Below are 13,302 nucleotides of genomic sequence, written 5' to 3'. Positions count from 1 at the left end.
CCAACGAACAATGGAGGGATTTTAAGATTCGGTAACACTTTACAATAACCATCATTTATAAATGGCAAATAGACCATAATGGTCTATTTGCCATTTATAAATGATGGTTAAACATTAATAAACTATCTGTTTACCATTTATAAATGATGGTTATTGTAAAGTGTTATTCTCTAGCATTAGTGTATCTCTTTTCTCTGTGTGCCTTTGTGACTAAAACCATTTTACTAAGAGTTTGATCGTTCTTTTTTTCCCCAAGTTGATGCTGGTGCCACTGGTGCTGACCTCATCATCCTGCCTTTCTGCTCTTAGTTCATCCCAGTGGAGGTTATCGACCACCGTGAACACAGCTCCATCATCTACCACCCATAGTAATGGACATGTTCATCAGGTCAGGGTCAACATGGTGACAAGCCCAGTCTTCTACTTGCTGTGTATCACACAGGACCCCAATGACAACATCAACACAACCCACTACGGATTTCTCTTCCCGGAGGGAGTCAAAGGCACAGTAGTGAAGGGGCAAGGCAGAGAAGACAGGTACATTATATTCAGCATTAAACTCAAAAAGATTATTTAGTGATGATGACTATTAAATGATGCAGAGAAATACTTAAAATTGAATGGCAGGTTTATATGGCTTCAGCACTGCAGACTGCCAGTGGCTGTGAGTGATTTTATTAGCATAGCAGCTGAGAAAAAAAGAGTGATGTGAGTTGCTGCTGTCAAACAAACAGACACAAGTATTCCCTTGATTAGCAAAAAAAGTAATATGTATCAGTTATTGGTTTATTGTTGTGTGAATAGTTGCTCCAGTCCAAAGGAGTCAGGAGCTAATATTTTTTAGGTGCAACCACAGAGAGTAATTTTATGTGCTAAAAGCTGGGAAAATACTCTCTACATGGCCTGTATTTGATGTCCTGCTTTGATATAAAAGCTTTTCTGTGGAGTTTGATTACCCAATTTTAGGAAAAGATGGTGGATGTCTACCCTGTTATGTGACTAATGCATGGAAACATGTGTCTACAAACCTATTTCCAGCAGAGTAGCAGTTTTCAAGGTGCAGATAAAAGCTGCATAGGCCAGATTTTTATATAAACACCCAGACTTCTAATGATTTTAAATTACAAGATGTGGCTGTAAGAGAGGAGCACCATGTACCCACTGACCAAGAAGCCATAAACTTAGCCTCTTTATTACCTCAACTCCACCAGACACAAAAAGGTGTGTTCCTCGTCATCGTATAGTAATGTTACCAGCAGCTCTTGTTCATTCTCCATCTTTTGTCCCCCTTGTTGCTTTGAGAAAGTCTTGTAGTAGCTGAAGAGACACCTGACCATAAATTCCACAGTAGTTTTGTATCCAAGTCTAAATCCTTTCCAAAAACTGTGGTTACTCCTGAACTGCTATATAACTCAAATATATAACAAAACAAAAGATGACAATGATGTATTTTTGCTATACATTTTCACACCTGAATGTATTTCTTTTTAGCTTCATTTCTTTATGTTCACATCACTGGTTTACAACAGATTCAGCAGGTATGACTGAATTTTGGCAAAAGAAAACAAAATCCACCTATGTACAATATATATAAATATATAAAACAACTGTACAGTACAACAAAGGTATCACTAGTTGACAGACGATGTAACACAGGTGTACATGTTATTATCATAATGGTGCACAATAATTAGACTTAGGAAAGCAGATTGAATTTAAAGGGTTGCTAGTACCTAAATGAACATCTGTAACTTTCTTTAGTAGTGTTTTTCAGGCTGCAGAATGAAATTCTGGTGGTTCATTTTAATGTTCATCAGAGGTTATAAACACAGAGGAAATGTTACAGAACTGAAATGTCCAGCACATAAGTGGTCCAGTTTTTTTAAGAAAGGCAGTCCTAAAAATCCTCCAGTATTCTGTAGCATAGGGAATCACATGACCCCTGCCTTTGTAGAGAACAGATAGCTCTCCATTGTCTGTTTTTATGTTTCTAAGTCTCTACAAGGGCTCAATGAACCTCAACACATTCCTGGTAACGACCAAACTGTCTGTATCGTAAGCTCCTACATACCAAAGGTTGGAATCAATTAGATTCAGAACCGTATTTACTTGTTCTTCTATCAGATAACTCCTGATTCAAAGGAATAGTTTGACTTTATATCACAATATCATTTCTGTGTGTTGCGCATGGAGCTAGAGCCAGGGCACAGTTAGCCTAGCTTAGCATAAAGAATGGAAGCAAGGACAAACATCTAGCCTGGCTGTGTCCAAAGTTCAATAACACACCAATCAGCAATTCCATAGCCAGCTGTTTAAAGGTTCACTTTGTAGGATTAAGGTGGATATATTGGCAGAAATTAAAATACAATATCCATACCTATGTTTTTATTAGTTTATAATCACCTAAAGAAATGTTGTATTTTGTTAACTTAGAATGAGCTGTTTATACAGAGCGGGTCCTCTTCCATAGAGTCCGCCATGTTGCTCTACAGTAGTCAAAAACGGACAAATGAAAGACTGGCCCTTAAATAGAGTCATTCACGTTTTCCACCATAGTTCTAAAGACTTGGGACACAGGAGAAGTTTCATTTGGTTGCAATCTGCAACCTCGCCACTTGATGCCACTAAATCCTACACAGGTGACCTTTTATGTATCGTAATATCTATATGCTCCATTATATATCAACAAACTATAGTTTATTCCTGAACAAGATGTATTTTTTAACTTTGAAAAGAAACATGCCCACTGTTTCCCCCTTGTCTCAGTCAAACTATCGCCTTTGAATACTTTTTTTGGCAATTCTAGATTGAATTTCATTTCGGCAAAGTTCTTGTATGGCTGTTTGTGTAAGACAACATTCAACACTTGAGAAGTTTGGCTTCATCTGGGCCAAAAAATGATTTTTTTAGTATAGTGTAATCAAAATCTTTAAAGCAATATTTTGAAAAAAAAAGTATTGTTCTGGTACCAAAACTCACTGGCACTAATACTGAAACATTTCAAAAGATACCTAGTGTTGTTCTCTACTCAGATTTAAGACTATATTGAACATGCATCAATAATGGCGTCTGTTCCAAAGTTCTAGGCAGGACTTTGACTCGTGGACAGTTTGACTCCGTGAACTTTTCTCATGTGCCTCTTCATCAGCAGCCTTTCGGTAAATAACTCGTCACAGTCCCCACACTTGTACGGTCGCTCCTCTTTATGTTTGGCTAAAACGTGTTTCCTCAGAGTTGAGCCTCTGTTGAAAGATTTGTCACAGATGTGACAACTGAAAGGCTTCTCTCCTGTGTGAGTTCTTATGTGTTCTGTCATGTGTCCTTTCAGTTTAAAACACTTGCCGCAGAAATGGCAGCTGTAGGGTCTCTCTCCTGTGTGCACTCTCATGTGGTTCTGCAGATTGCTCTGACAGGGTATGTGTTTGCCACATATGTGACAGTCAAAGTTTCCCTTGCTGTCGTGTGACTTGCTTTCGTGCGTCTTGAGGTGCCATGTAAGCACAGTTTTTTTGGTGAATATGTAGTTGCATATGTGGCAGCGGTACAAGGTGGTGCTCGTCTTCTCTTCAGAGTGCTTTGGGTCCTCTGCAGGGGTCTGCGTTGGCTCTCGGCTCTCCTCTGCTGCTCTACAGTCTTCTAACTGCTGCACTGTTTTAATGAGCTCTTTCGTCAAGGCGTCCCCGTCGTCGCTGTCCTCTGCTGAAGGTTGCTCCCCGATCCCGTTGATCCACAGTTCGTCTTTCTGATCCTCCTGCTCCTCTTTAAGCTGCGAGGGTCCTGGCTCGTCCTCGCACACAGCCGGGCTCCACTCATGCTGTTTAGGGGGAATCTCCTCCGCAGATGTTGATGCAGTTGGCTGTTTGGCATCTGCAAGGATGAAGACAGGAGTGCGTTACACATCACAGTTGTCAGTCCCAAAACAGTGCTCCCATCAATCCACACCCATCAGGAATTTTACCTTTGAGATAGTTTTGATCAGCCGCCTCAGTCACATCACTTCATGAAGGGGCAAAGCAGTCAAGAGTGGAAAACTGGTCTATGCAACTCAGAAGAGCTTCGAACAAGAAACTTTTTTTGTGTATGTGTGTTATACAAAAACATCCCAATGACAGTCCATTACTGTTTCATTTTAAAGACTGTCCTCCTCCACAATATGACCACATAGATTGTTTGTACAAGCAGCGATTACTGCTGATATTTATATTATTGTTGGGCAGTGACCTTTAGTGGCTGCAGTAAATACGAGGGGAGCAAAGGAGGAAGTCAGGTGACGTACTAAAGTGTGACAAGGTCCGCTTGTAATTGGAAGTAGAGGAGGTGGATGGGTCCAACAAGGGCCTGTGTTCATGTCCTGTGTGAAAGCAAAAGTCAACACTGAGTTATTTTAACAATGTAACTTAGTGTGTGGTAGTATGTCACGTATGACGTATGTGACATTTATCACATGTGTGACGACCCCTCCGCTCCACTAGTTGTCCCTGCCCTTTTCTGCTGTGTTTTCTCTCTTGCAGGAAGCAGGGCGGAGGGTGTCGCCAGCTTGATCAGCTGATGGGCTCATCAGCCTGAGCCACACCTGTGTGGGCTCTTAAAAGCTCCCCTCCTGCCTGTCATCTCTCTCTTGCTGGTCTGGTCGGAGCAGCGCACTGCTGCTGCTGCTGCTGTTTGTTTTGTTGTTCTTGCCATACATTTCCACACATCCACACATGCTTACACTACTGATTACTGACTTTCACGTTTACCTAAGTTTGATTATCTGTTGTAAATAAATACATTATTTTTGCATGGTAAAAACTAGTCTTGTCTCCCATCTTTGTCGCTGCCTCAGAGCCGGGCTGTCGCTTCACATGAAGTTAGTAAGTCATGTACTTATTTTAAGCCAAGCCATGATCTTTTTTCTAAACTTAACCAAGGTGCTGCCTAAACGTAACCATGTAGTTTTGGTGCAACTGCAACTGTTTCACAATGTTAACCACATGTTTAAAATTGATTGTTAACAGTTATATACAAGCTATTCTGTCATCTACTGGAAGGTGTGCTAATTTAGGACACGCTCCTGTGGGTCATTAGAGGGTGAACAAACAACCTCTGTGGTCGAATGGGTTGGAGGACTTGTCATCATTTAAGGAGTGAAAAGGATGCATGTAGTGTTTTGTCTTGCCATGTAACCACCTTCTTGCATGCACAGTATAAATATAACCTTTCCTAAGTCTCAGAGGCACTAGATCTCTCAAGACTGAGAGCAAACTATCACCCACACATCATTTGATTTCAATCAGCATCCCAGAGAGGTGTGATGAAAAGTGTGATCTGTCGCACCTGTAACTGCACCCAACTGTGAAGAAACAGTTTGCTAACACAACCTGGAGTTCACATCTGCATCACAGCATCAAGGTGAGTAGTAAAATTACATACAGTCTGCAACAAAAAAGATCCTCAGCAGCTTTTAATTTGCACTTTAATAAGTCAATTTAAGGAATCCTCATAAAAATGTTTATGCTTAGGCCAAATGAACATCTGCCAATATGTTTTCTAAACTCTTAAGTATCGATATTGGTATGTGCCTCAAAAATATGCAGTCAGCACAGCAGCTGGTCCTCTGGTGCGGTCAGAGCAACCTGGAGCTGAACCCGCTCAAGACTGTGGAGATGACAGTGGACTTAAGGAGAAGCCTCCCTACACTGTCCCGCCTCACCATCCTAAACAGCAGTGTCTGCTGTGGACCCCTTCAGGTTTCTGGGTACCACAATCTCTAGGGACTTGAAGTGGACCTCCCACATAGACACTGTCCGGAAAAAGGCCCAGCAGAGGCTGTACTTCATGCAACAGCTCAGGAAGCTCAACCTGCCTCAGGAACTGCTGATCATGTTCTAAACCGCCATAATCCAGTCTGTTCTCTGCACATCCATCACCGTCTGGTTTGGATCTGCCACCCAACTGGACAGGAACAGACTGCAATGAACAACCGGGTCTGTAGAGAAGATTATTGGGACTGATCTTTCCTCCATCTAAGACCTGTACCAGTCAAGGGTTCAGGAAACGGGCAAGAAACATCACTGTAGACCCCTCACACCCGGACACAAACTGTCTAAACTCCTCCCCTCTGGTAGGCGCTACAGGGCACTGTTCACCAAAACTACCCGTCACAAAGACAGTTCCTTCCCCCCGGCTGTCGCTCTGATGAACTCCTAACAGAGTGGCAGGACAAATGACACTTGCATCTTTGCTCTATTTTTACCTCATAGACTTGTATATTTTGTATATCTGACGTATATTTTTTTTGTATATTCCACTTTCTTGTCTAATTTTTGAGAACTTATGTCAATACTGGTACACTGAGAGCAGGTCTACTGCAGTCAAATTCCTTGTATGTACACATGTTCTTGGCCAATATAGCTGATTCTGATTCTGCTTCATACAGAAGAAGTGAGACTGACTGGTCCAGTAGTTTGCGAGACAGCTGTGGACAGACAGATACACACACTCAACACACACAAGTACACAAACACAACCAAACACATGATACAAAAAACTGTAGCAGTAATCAAATGCACTATAACTTTATTGGCATTACATTTTCTAAAACAGTACATTACAGGCAATGTATTACAAGCCAAAAAAAAACAAGTCACATATGAATTAAAGGCAGATTTTAAGGATGTACAACAGTCAGTAACAAAGTTGAAAAACACACTGTGAAAAGCTGATTTTGTGAGAGAGTAAAAGCCCTTGAGACACATTTTATTTGCACCTGTAGCTTTAAACACCTGTCAAGGTCCAGCAGTTGACTAACTGCTCAGTACACTGAGTGTTTCAGTATATAGCTGCTGAGCGTGTTACACATTAGATCTGAAGCAGATTACAGTGACTCATCAGGAGCATCTGTATGAGAAGTTATATTAGTGCTAATTTGGGGAAACATGTCAGCTGCAACTTCAACAAACATAAAATCATAAGAGATAAATGACAAAGAAGCCATCACCATCACACTCAGTCTAACATCTGAACTTAAAACAGTAGTCAACATTAGCATTGCTGCAGCAGCATTTCATACAGAGACGGTGATGCTGTGGGTCGTCCTCGTGTGCCGTTTTAACAGAACGAGCAGAGGGAAGCGCTGGCTGCACCGCAGGCACTTGAATGGCATGCTCTCCCTGTGTTTGATGCGTGCGTGTTTACTCATGGTCGAGGATCTGTTGAAGCTTTTCCCACAGATGTAGCAGGTGAAGGGCCGTTCTCCAGTGTGAGTCCTCAAATGCTCCTTCATATAACCTTTCACTTTGTATCTGTTGCCACAAATGTGACAGCCGAATGGGTTCTCGCCAGTGTGTGTTTTCATGTGGAGGACCATTTGACTCCTGGTTTCTGTTGCTTGACCACAGACAAAGCAGGTGAACGCTTCGTTGGTGGGATCTGGTAAACTTGTTGCTGCATGAGTTGAAAGGTGCAATTTTAACTCGAACTTCTTCAGAAAAGGCTGACAGCAAATATTACAGAAGAACAGGTTGTTCCTTTTTGTGTATGCTGGCATGTCTTCAAATGATGGTGACGGCTCGTCATCCTGTGACGGCATCTCATACTCCATAACTTGAGTAAGGCTGTCTGGCACATCGTATTCGCCATGCTCTCCAACTGTCACAACTTGCGTTAGGTCATCTGGCATCTCATTGTCTTCATGCTTTCCAACTCTGACTATCTGAGTGAGTGTGTCTGTAACGTTGCTGTATGTTGAACATACAGGTGTCTCCCCAGCCCTGGTCCAGAGCTTGGTCAGTTCCTCTTTAATGGGCAGGATGACGGGCTCCTCGTTGGCCTCACTGGGAATACATTTCTTCTGTATCTGCTGCTCCTGAGCACAAACCTCCTGTGTTGGTGTGGGCAAATCGATCTGCCTTGCATCTGTAACAGTGGATAGGAAAATGTTTTTGGTAGCAGCCAGAAAAATCACTTCTCTGATCACACATGAACTAGACGATGGGGAAACTTGAATGATCCCCAGCGATGATGCTCCTCTTAACAGCAGCAGAGAAATCAAATGCAAGTTACGGGTTGAAAACAGTGAGTAGAACTTTAGTAAAAATGCACTTGCAGCACGCCAAACATTAGAAATCACAACAGAGTGCATGTGATGCAAGCTCACACAACTAAAGCACATAAGCAATATGAGCTCATCTCAAATGTGAACTGACTTTATGAAAGAAATTGAAGTGATCATCGCCACACAGGAGGAGGTTATCACATAGCAAGGTACCTGAGCAAATGGCTCCATTCAATGCTGCTGTCACATTAATGTCGGACTTTATAACCTCTGCCATGCTGACTATGTTTTCAGTTCTGTTTGTTTGTCCATTTGTCAGCAGGATTACAGAGAAACTACTGGACTCATTTCCATTAAACTTGGTGAAAGGGTGCAACATTGGCCGAGGAGGAATCCATTAAAGTTTGGAGCGGATCCAAATCATAAGGCGGATACACAAGCCTATTTTTCACTTTTGTTTACATTGTAAGATGGGGCATTTTCCGGACTAAATGACTTATGTCTTCAGTAGTCGGTAGTTAAGTTAATTTGTGATAAGACAATTGTAAAATTATGATGACAAGCCACGTTCACAGGCACCAGTGTTCCTCTGGGGAAACCTACATATTTAGTTGCTTGAACATACCGAAAGCAGCAGCACTCTGGGACAGATCTGCATATCATAGAAGACTGGACTACTGGCCTTGGTGGGAGTCTGTGTGCTCTGAGTGCCCTTAAAGCTCCTACCGGTTTTAAGGCTGAATTTCACTTCTCCTTCAAGGTGTCGCACAATTACACTGTGTGGTGGAAAAATTTACAATTCAGGGCTGCTCACACTCACACTGCGCTCATGTCGTATGGGATGGATGGTAGACATGAGAAAGATTCCCATGTAAATAACTTGCAAGGTTTCACTTCATCAAGACAGCTGTATGACAGACTTGTTCGTGTGAGGATTAAAATACATAAGATGACAGTAATTACGACTCAGATGATGATGTGAAAGCTAGTTTAAAGTCAGAAACTCAAAAGTCTGATTTCTCTGATATAACATGAACCTGGCATTAGCACCGTGTGGGTGGACACATCATCTCTGCTGCATCCATGAGTTTTGTAGTGTGGGTTCACAAGTGAAATAGGTTGGCTAATTTAAGCTATATTTAACTAATACACAAAGGATCCCAGGTGTGATCAGATACTGCGCGGCTTTGTTTCACCCCTCCAGGTCAATGACTTTACTTTCTCCCATAATCCCAACATGCTTTTGGCGAGCCACTCATAGAGAATGACTGCGAGTTAAGCCAACTCCACATTCAGTCAGGCTGTATTATAATGACACCAGAAAAATACAAGGTCCCTGGTTAGGATTACAAGCAGGAAATTACAAAAGAGATCCAAAATGCAGTTAACAGTTGGGCTGGGTGATTAGCTGAAAATATCATGATTAAAGTTTTCATATCAGTGGATAACAATGATTATCATGATGAATGTCAAATCATAATTTGTTTCAAGTTCAAAGGGGGATTTTTGCTCCTGATAAGAAACCAGACGCTTAATTGTGGTTTAAACTATTATTTATTGTCAAAACCTGACAACATTTGGCAAAAAGTAGATTATTTCACAAATCTGACGTAGATTCAAAACAATTTTAATAAAACTACCTCCATTTTTTTTTTTTGTAGGCAGATGTGGAAGTGATCTTTGCACTGATTCCCTCGTCAAAAAGCCTACTGGATATTTCCATTGTATTTTGGATTATTGCAGAAATTATGCTCTGTGGCAAACACAAGTTTATGATCGCCTGAAGTAAAAAGCTAATGTTGGGCTATAAACAAACTACATCTTGGTTGCATAACTCCACATCCCTACCACAGCTAGTATTACTACTACTACTCTGTCTTCAGCTGTTAAATGATGGGTGGCATGAATTAATAAATTATTTTATCTCTCTAGAGGAAAATTATATTGAGATCATTCTCATGTTGTTGTATCACCCAGCCGTAAGTTACAGTATGTGCCATAACATCAAGATAGTGTTTTAACAAATTCATTAACACATGCTCACCTTTAACAAAATGTTCACATTGTTTTAAGCTTAGTATGAAAATGCATTTAAGCAGTCCGTCCACATGCACCTTGCATGCAACCTCGGAATTTATGGTAACACTAATAGTGTCCTATTGGCGAGTATTAAAGGAGCTGTATACAACATTCAGAGGATTCAGAGTCTGGGCAGGATTGTCTGCACATGGTTCTCAACAAAGGAGGTGACTAACAGTAGCTTACGGTGCTAACAGTGAGAACAGTGCTATCAACAGCAACAGTACTGACAGAGCTAACGGTGTGAACCTGGGGAGGAACCAGAGGGTGGGTGCTATGCTTTCACGAAGACGCAGTTGCCGTCATGAGCAGTAACCACCCATAACTGCTGTTTGAGTGCAGTGCAGAGTAGTGCCGATTAGCTAGTCAGGGGGTTACACGCAAAGGGACTTACATGCACTAACATGCAGGCGTGACCACAACAAACCAGAGAAGCTCGGATTACAACAAACACAGAGGGAGCATGACTTCATTCTCTGCTCAAAATGTCATTACTCCACTATATCTTTACACAGCAAATAGCTGTTTTCTGCTATATTGATGTTCTGAATGTCTTATACAGAGCTTTTTGAGCTTATAGGCAATATTTCATTTAATCAGGAATAAAACAATATAACTCACAATTAATTTTAATATAGAGAAAACAGCTGTCTGTATATTATTTAACTTACTACGTTATGCTTTCCCCCTACTTGCAAGACAGGAGCTTTAAGTGTTACTGGTGACTTACGGTCATGCAGATATAAGATGACCATATATATAATTGGGTCTATCCTGAGGTGCTTTTCATGTTACTGACATGACATATATATATGAACAAGGCTAAAAGAAAGCATGTATTTAACGCAATAAATCAACTTACAATGTGTGTTCATTTTTTATAAACTGAACAAATTCATGTACCTTTTTTAAACATACAAAAGGTGTGCCCTGTCCCACCACAACTTCAGTGAGGAGAGAGAAGTGACAAATTAAAACAGTGATTCAATAAAGCTGGGAACTATTAAGTGGATCAAATGTATGCCGAATTTAAAACTGTACCCTTCAAATATCTATTATCAATATTTGTGTTCTCCAAGTACTACATTTATATCCTGATAGATAAAGCCGCCCTGAATTAACAGGTTTTTGTAAGTAGGTTTGGCGTGTCGTGTTGCGTTGAGCCTAACTTACCACAACTACCAGAGGTTAGCTACATATAGCTTTTCAGAAGTATTAAAATGTGCTGAATTTTACAAGACAGCGATTTGTTTTTCATGCTGCCACAGTGTCTTGCTACGACGAATATTATAAATATTGTAATGTTACTACATAGCACGTACACATAAAGTTTTATTTTGAAAACTGACGGGAAATGTTTGGTCTTACCTGTTAGCTAGGAAATAGTAACGTTAGCTAGCATGGCTTGCTAACATAGCTGTATGTAGCTAATTCAAAGCACACGGTGTTAGTTACCTGATGGGGTTTAGTAGGTGGTTAATCATACTGTTAGCTAACTGACCCACGGTAAGGTGTAGTGCAGACTGAGACACATACCTGCCCTGTGCAGTCTTATCTCTGGTTTGTAGACCAGATCCAGCAGCCGCTGCAGCCTCTGGTTCTCCAGTTTGGTTTGGTACACCTCCTCCTGGTAGTCTATTATCGTCTTCTCAACGAATCCATAGATGTCTACCGCAGCTGCGGTCAATCTCTCCGTCAGAAAGACGTTGAACGACTGAAGCGTGGCGTTGGCCATTTTGCAGCCTGACAGTGAGCTGTCTGTGTGTAGGTTGTGTGTGGTGTGGACTGTGCCAGTATGGCAGCCTTTAGTGAGGATACAACGGGTGAAATGGGTCATACTGCCACCTGCTGGACTGGACTGTGAATATCTGTGGCACAGCAAGTGTAAAAACTGCATTCACACATTTTAACCACTGACCTTACATTTCACTTGACATCACTCATTGTTGCAAGACACCTTTACCCTGTCTGTTACAATTACTTATTTGTAAACCTATTTATCTGCACAGGAATATCATAGTAATTGTTTTTTAGATTATCAGACATTCTTAGATATTGTTTAATCCATCAAGTGAAGAGTAAAGCCCATGAATTACACAACAAGTATCTGTGACTGCTAAACTTTATTAAAAACTGAATAATTAGCTGCTCTGGTGATGGCAGTCATGATAGGTCCTTTCTTGAAAGTAATGCACACAGACAATTATCACGAGGTGCTGATCACTGACAGTGGACTTGATTATAGAAAGCAAGTGTCACACACTCTGGCCCTATATGCATTTCTTGCAAATGGAGTGTGCAACACTTGATTTCTAAAATCAAGAAATGTATTATTTATTATGTAATATTTACTGTAACACAGCAACTATTAAACAGATCGAGTGGATAATCTAAATAAATGTTTGTATATTTGACCGATGTAAAAGTTTAATTACATTTTGCTCCTGAAATCCACCCAGAATCCATCCTTCTGCTAAAATCAGGATCGTCCTGATGTTTTTGGATCAAAAGCATCCCAGTCCTACTAAAACATATTAAACAACACATACTGAGGGTTTGATCCAGTCCAAAACCAAGACCGGATTACATGATCTAATCTTATCTCGGACTCCTGTTTTTTTTTTGTTTTTTTTTGATCAACCCGTTTTACAGAATTGATCCAATCCGATAGCTGAAATACGATCAGATTACCTCTGAAAAAAATGGGCTCAAGGGATTCATCCTATTGATTTTAGTGATAAGGTTCATAGTTGTAGTTAAAATGTCAGAACACCTGTTGAATATATTACCACAACATCTGATGCACATGTTCATCCCCCACATGATAAATTGTAATTATTTGGTGATCCTCTTTTCATCTCATGCCATCACAAGGCTAAAATTTCTGTCTGTCCAGTACTTTGGTTTACCCGAAAAACTTCCCAAAATACCAATCGGCCTCAGCTGTAATTTGTATTCACGCCAAATTAGCAAGTGTTAGCATGCTAACATGCAGAACTAAGATGTGAAACATTAAACCTGCTAAAACAAAAATTCACCGCTGTCAATATGTGCATACTAATGTGAGCATTTAGCTCAAATGACTGCTTTGTGTGTGTGTGTGTGTGTCCCAAGTACAGCCTTACAGAGCCGCTGGCATGGCTGTAGACCATACTGACAGATGCGCCAATATGAAACTGCTGCCAAAA

At 40.8% G+C, this 13,302-nt stretch overlaps 1 protein-coding gene across 2 annotated transcripts; it reads right to left on the bottom strand.

Annotated features, from left to right (window-relative positions):
* Positions 1–1,239: 1,239 nt before the first annotated feature.
* On the bottom strand, positions 1,240–11,918 carry LOC126386573 (zinc finger and BTB domain-containing protein 49-like). 2 transcript variants are annotated; one of them, XM_050038985.1, is made up of 2 exons: positions 11,651–11,918; positions 1,240–3,867 (listed from the first exon to the last, which is right to left on the bottom strand). In XM_050038985.1, the coding sequence occupies exons 1-2, from the start codon at positions 11,847–11,849 to the stop codon at positions 3,083–3,085; spliced, it is 984 nt and encodes a 327-aa protein (XP_049894942.1). In that variant the 5' UTR covers positions 11,850–11,918; the 3' UTR covers positions 1,240–3,082. The 2 variants fall into 2 exon arrangements, with proteins under 2 accessions (XP_049894942.1, XP_049894941.1); XM_050038984.1 differs by lacking the exon at positions 1,240–3,867 and adding an exon at positions 6,548–7,896.
* Between the last annotated feature and the right edge of the window lie 1,384 nt (positions 11,919–13,302).

The sequence above is a fragment of the Epinephelus moara genome, chromosome 24 (genome assembly GCF_006386435.1).
Source record: "Epinephelus moara isolate mb chromosome 24, YSFRI_EMoa_1.0, whole genome shotgun sequence".
Taxonomy (NCBI): Eukaryota; Metazoa; Chordata; class Actinopteri; order Perciformes; family Serranidae; genus Epinephelus; species Epinephelus moara.
This window is presented reverse-complemented; position numbering and strand designations above follow the sequence as displayed.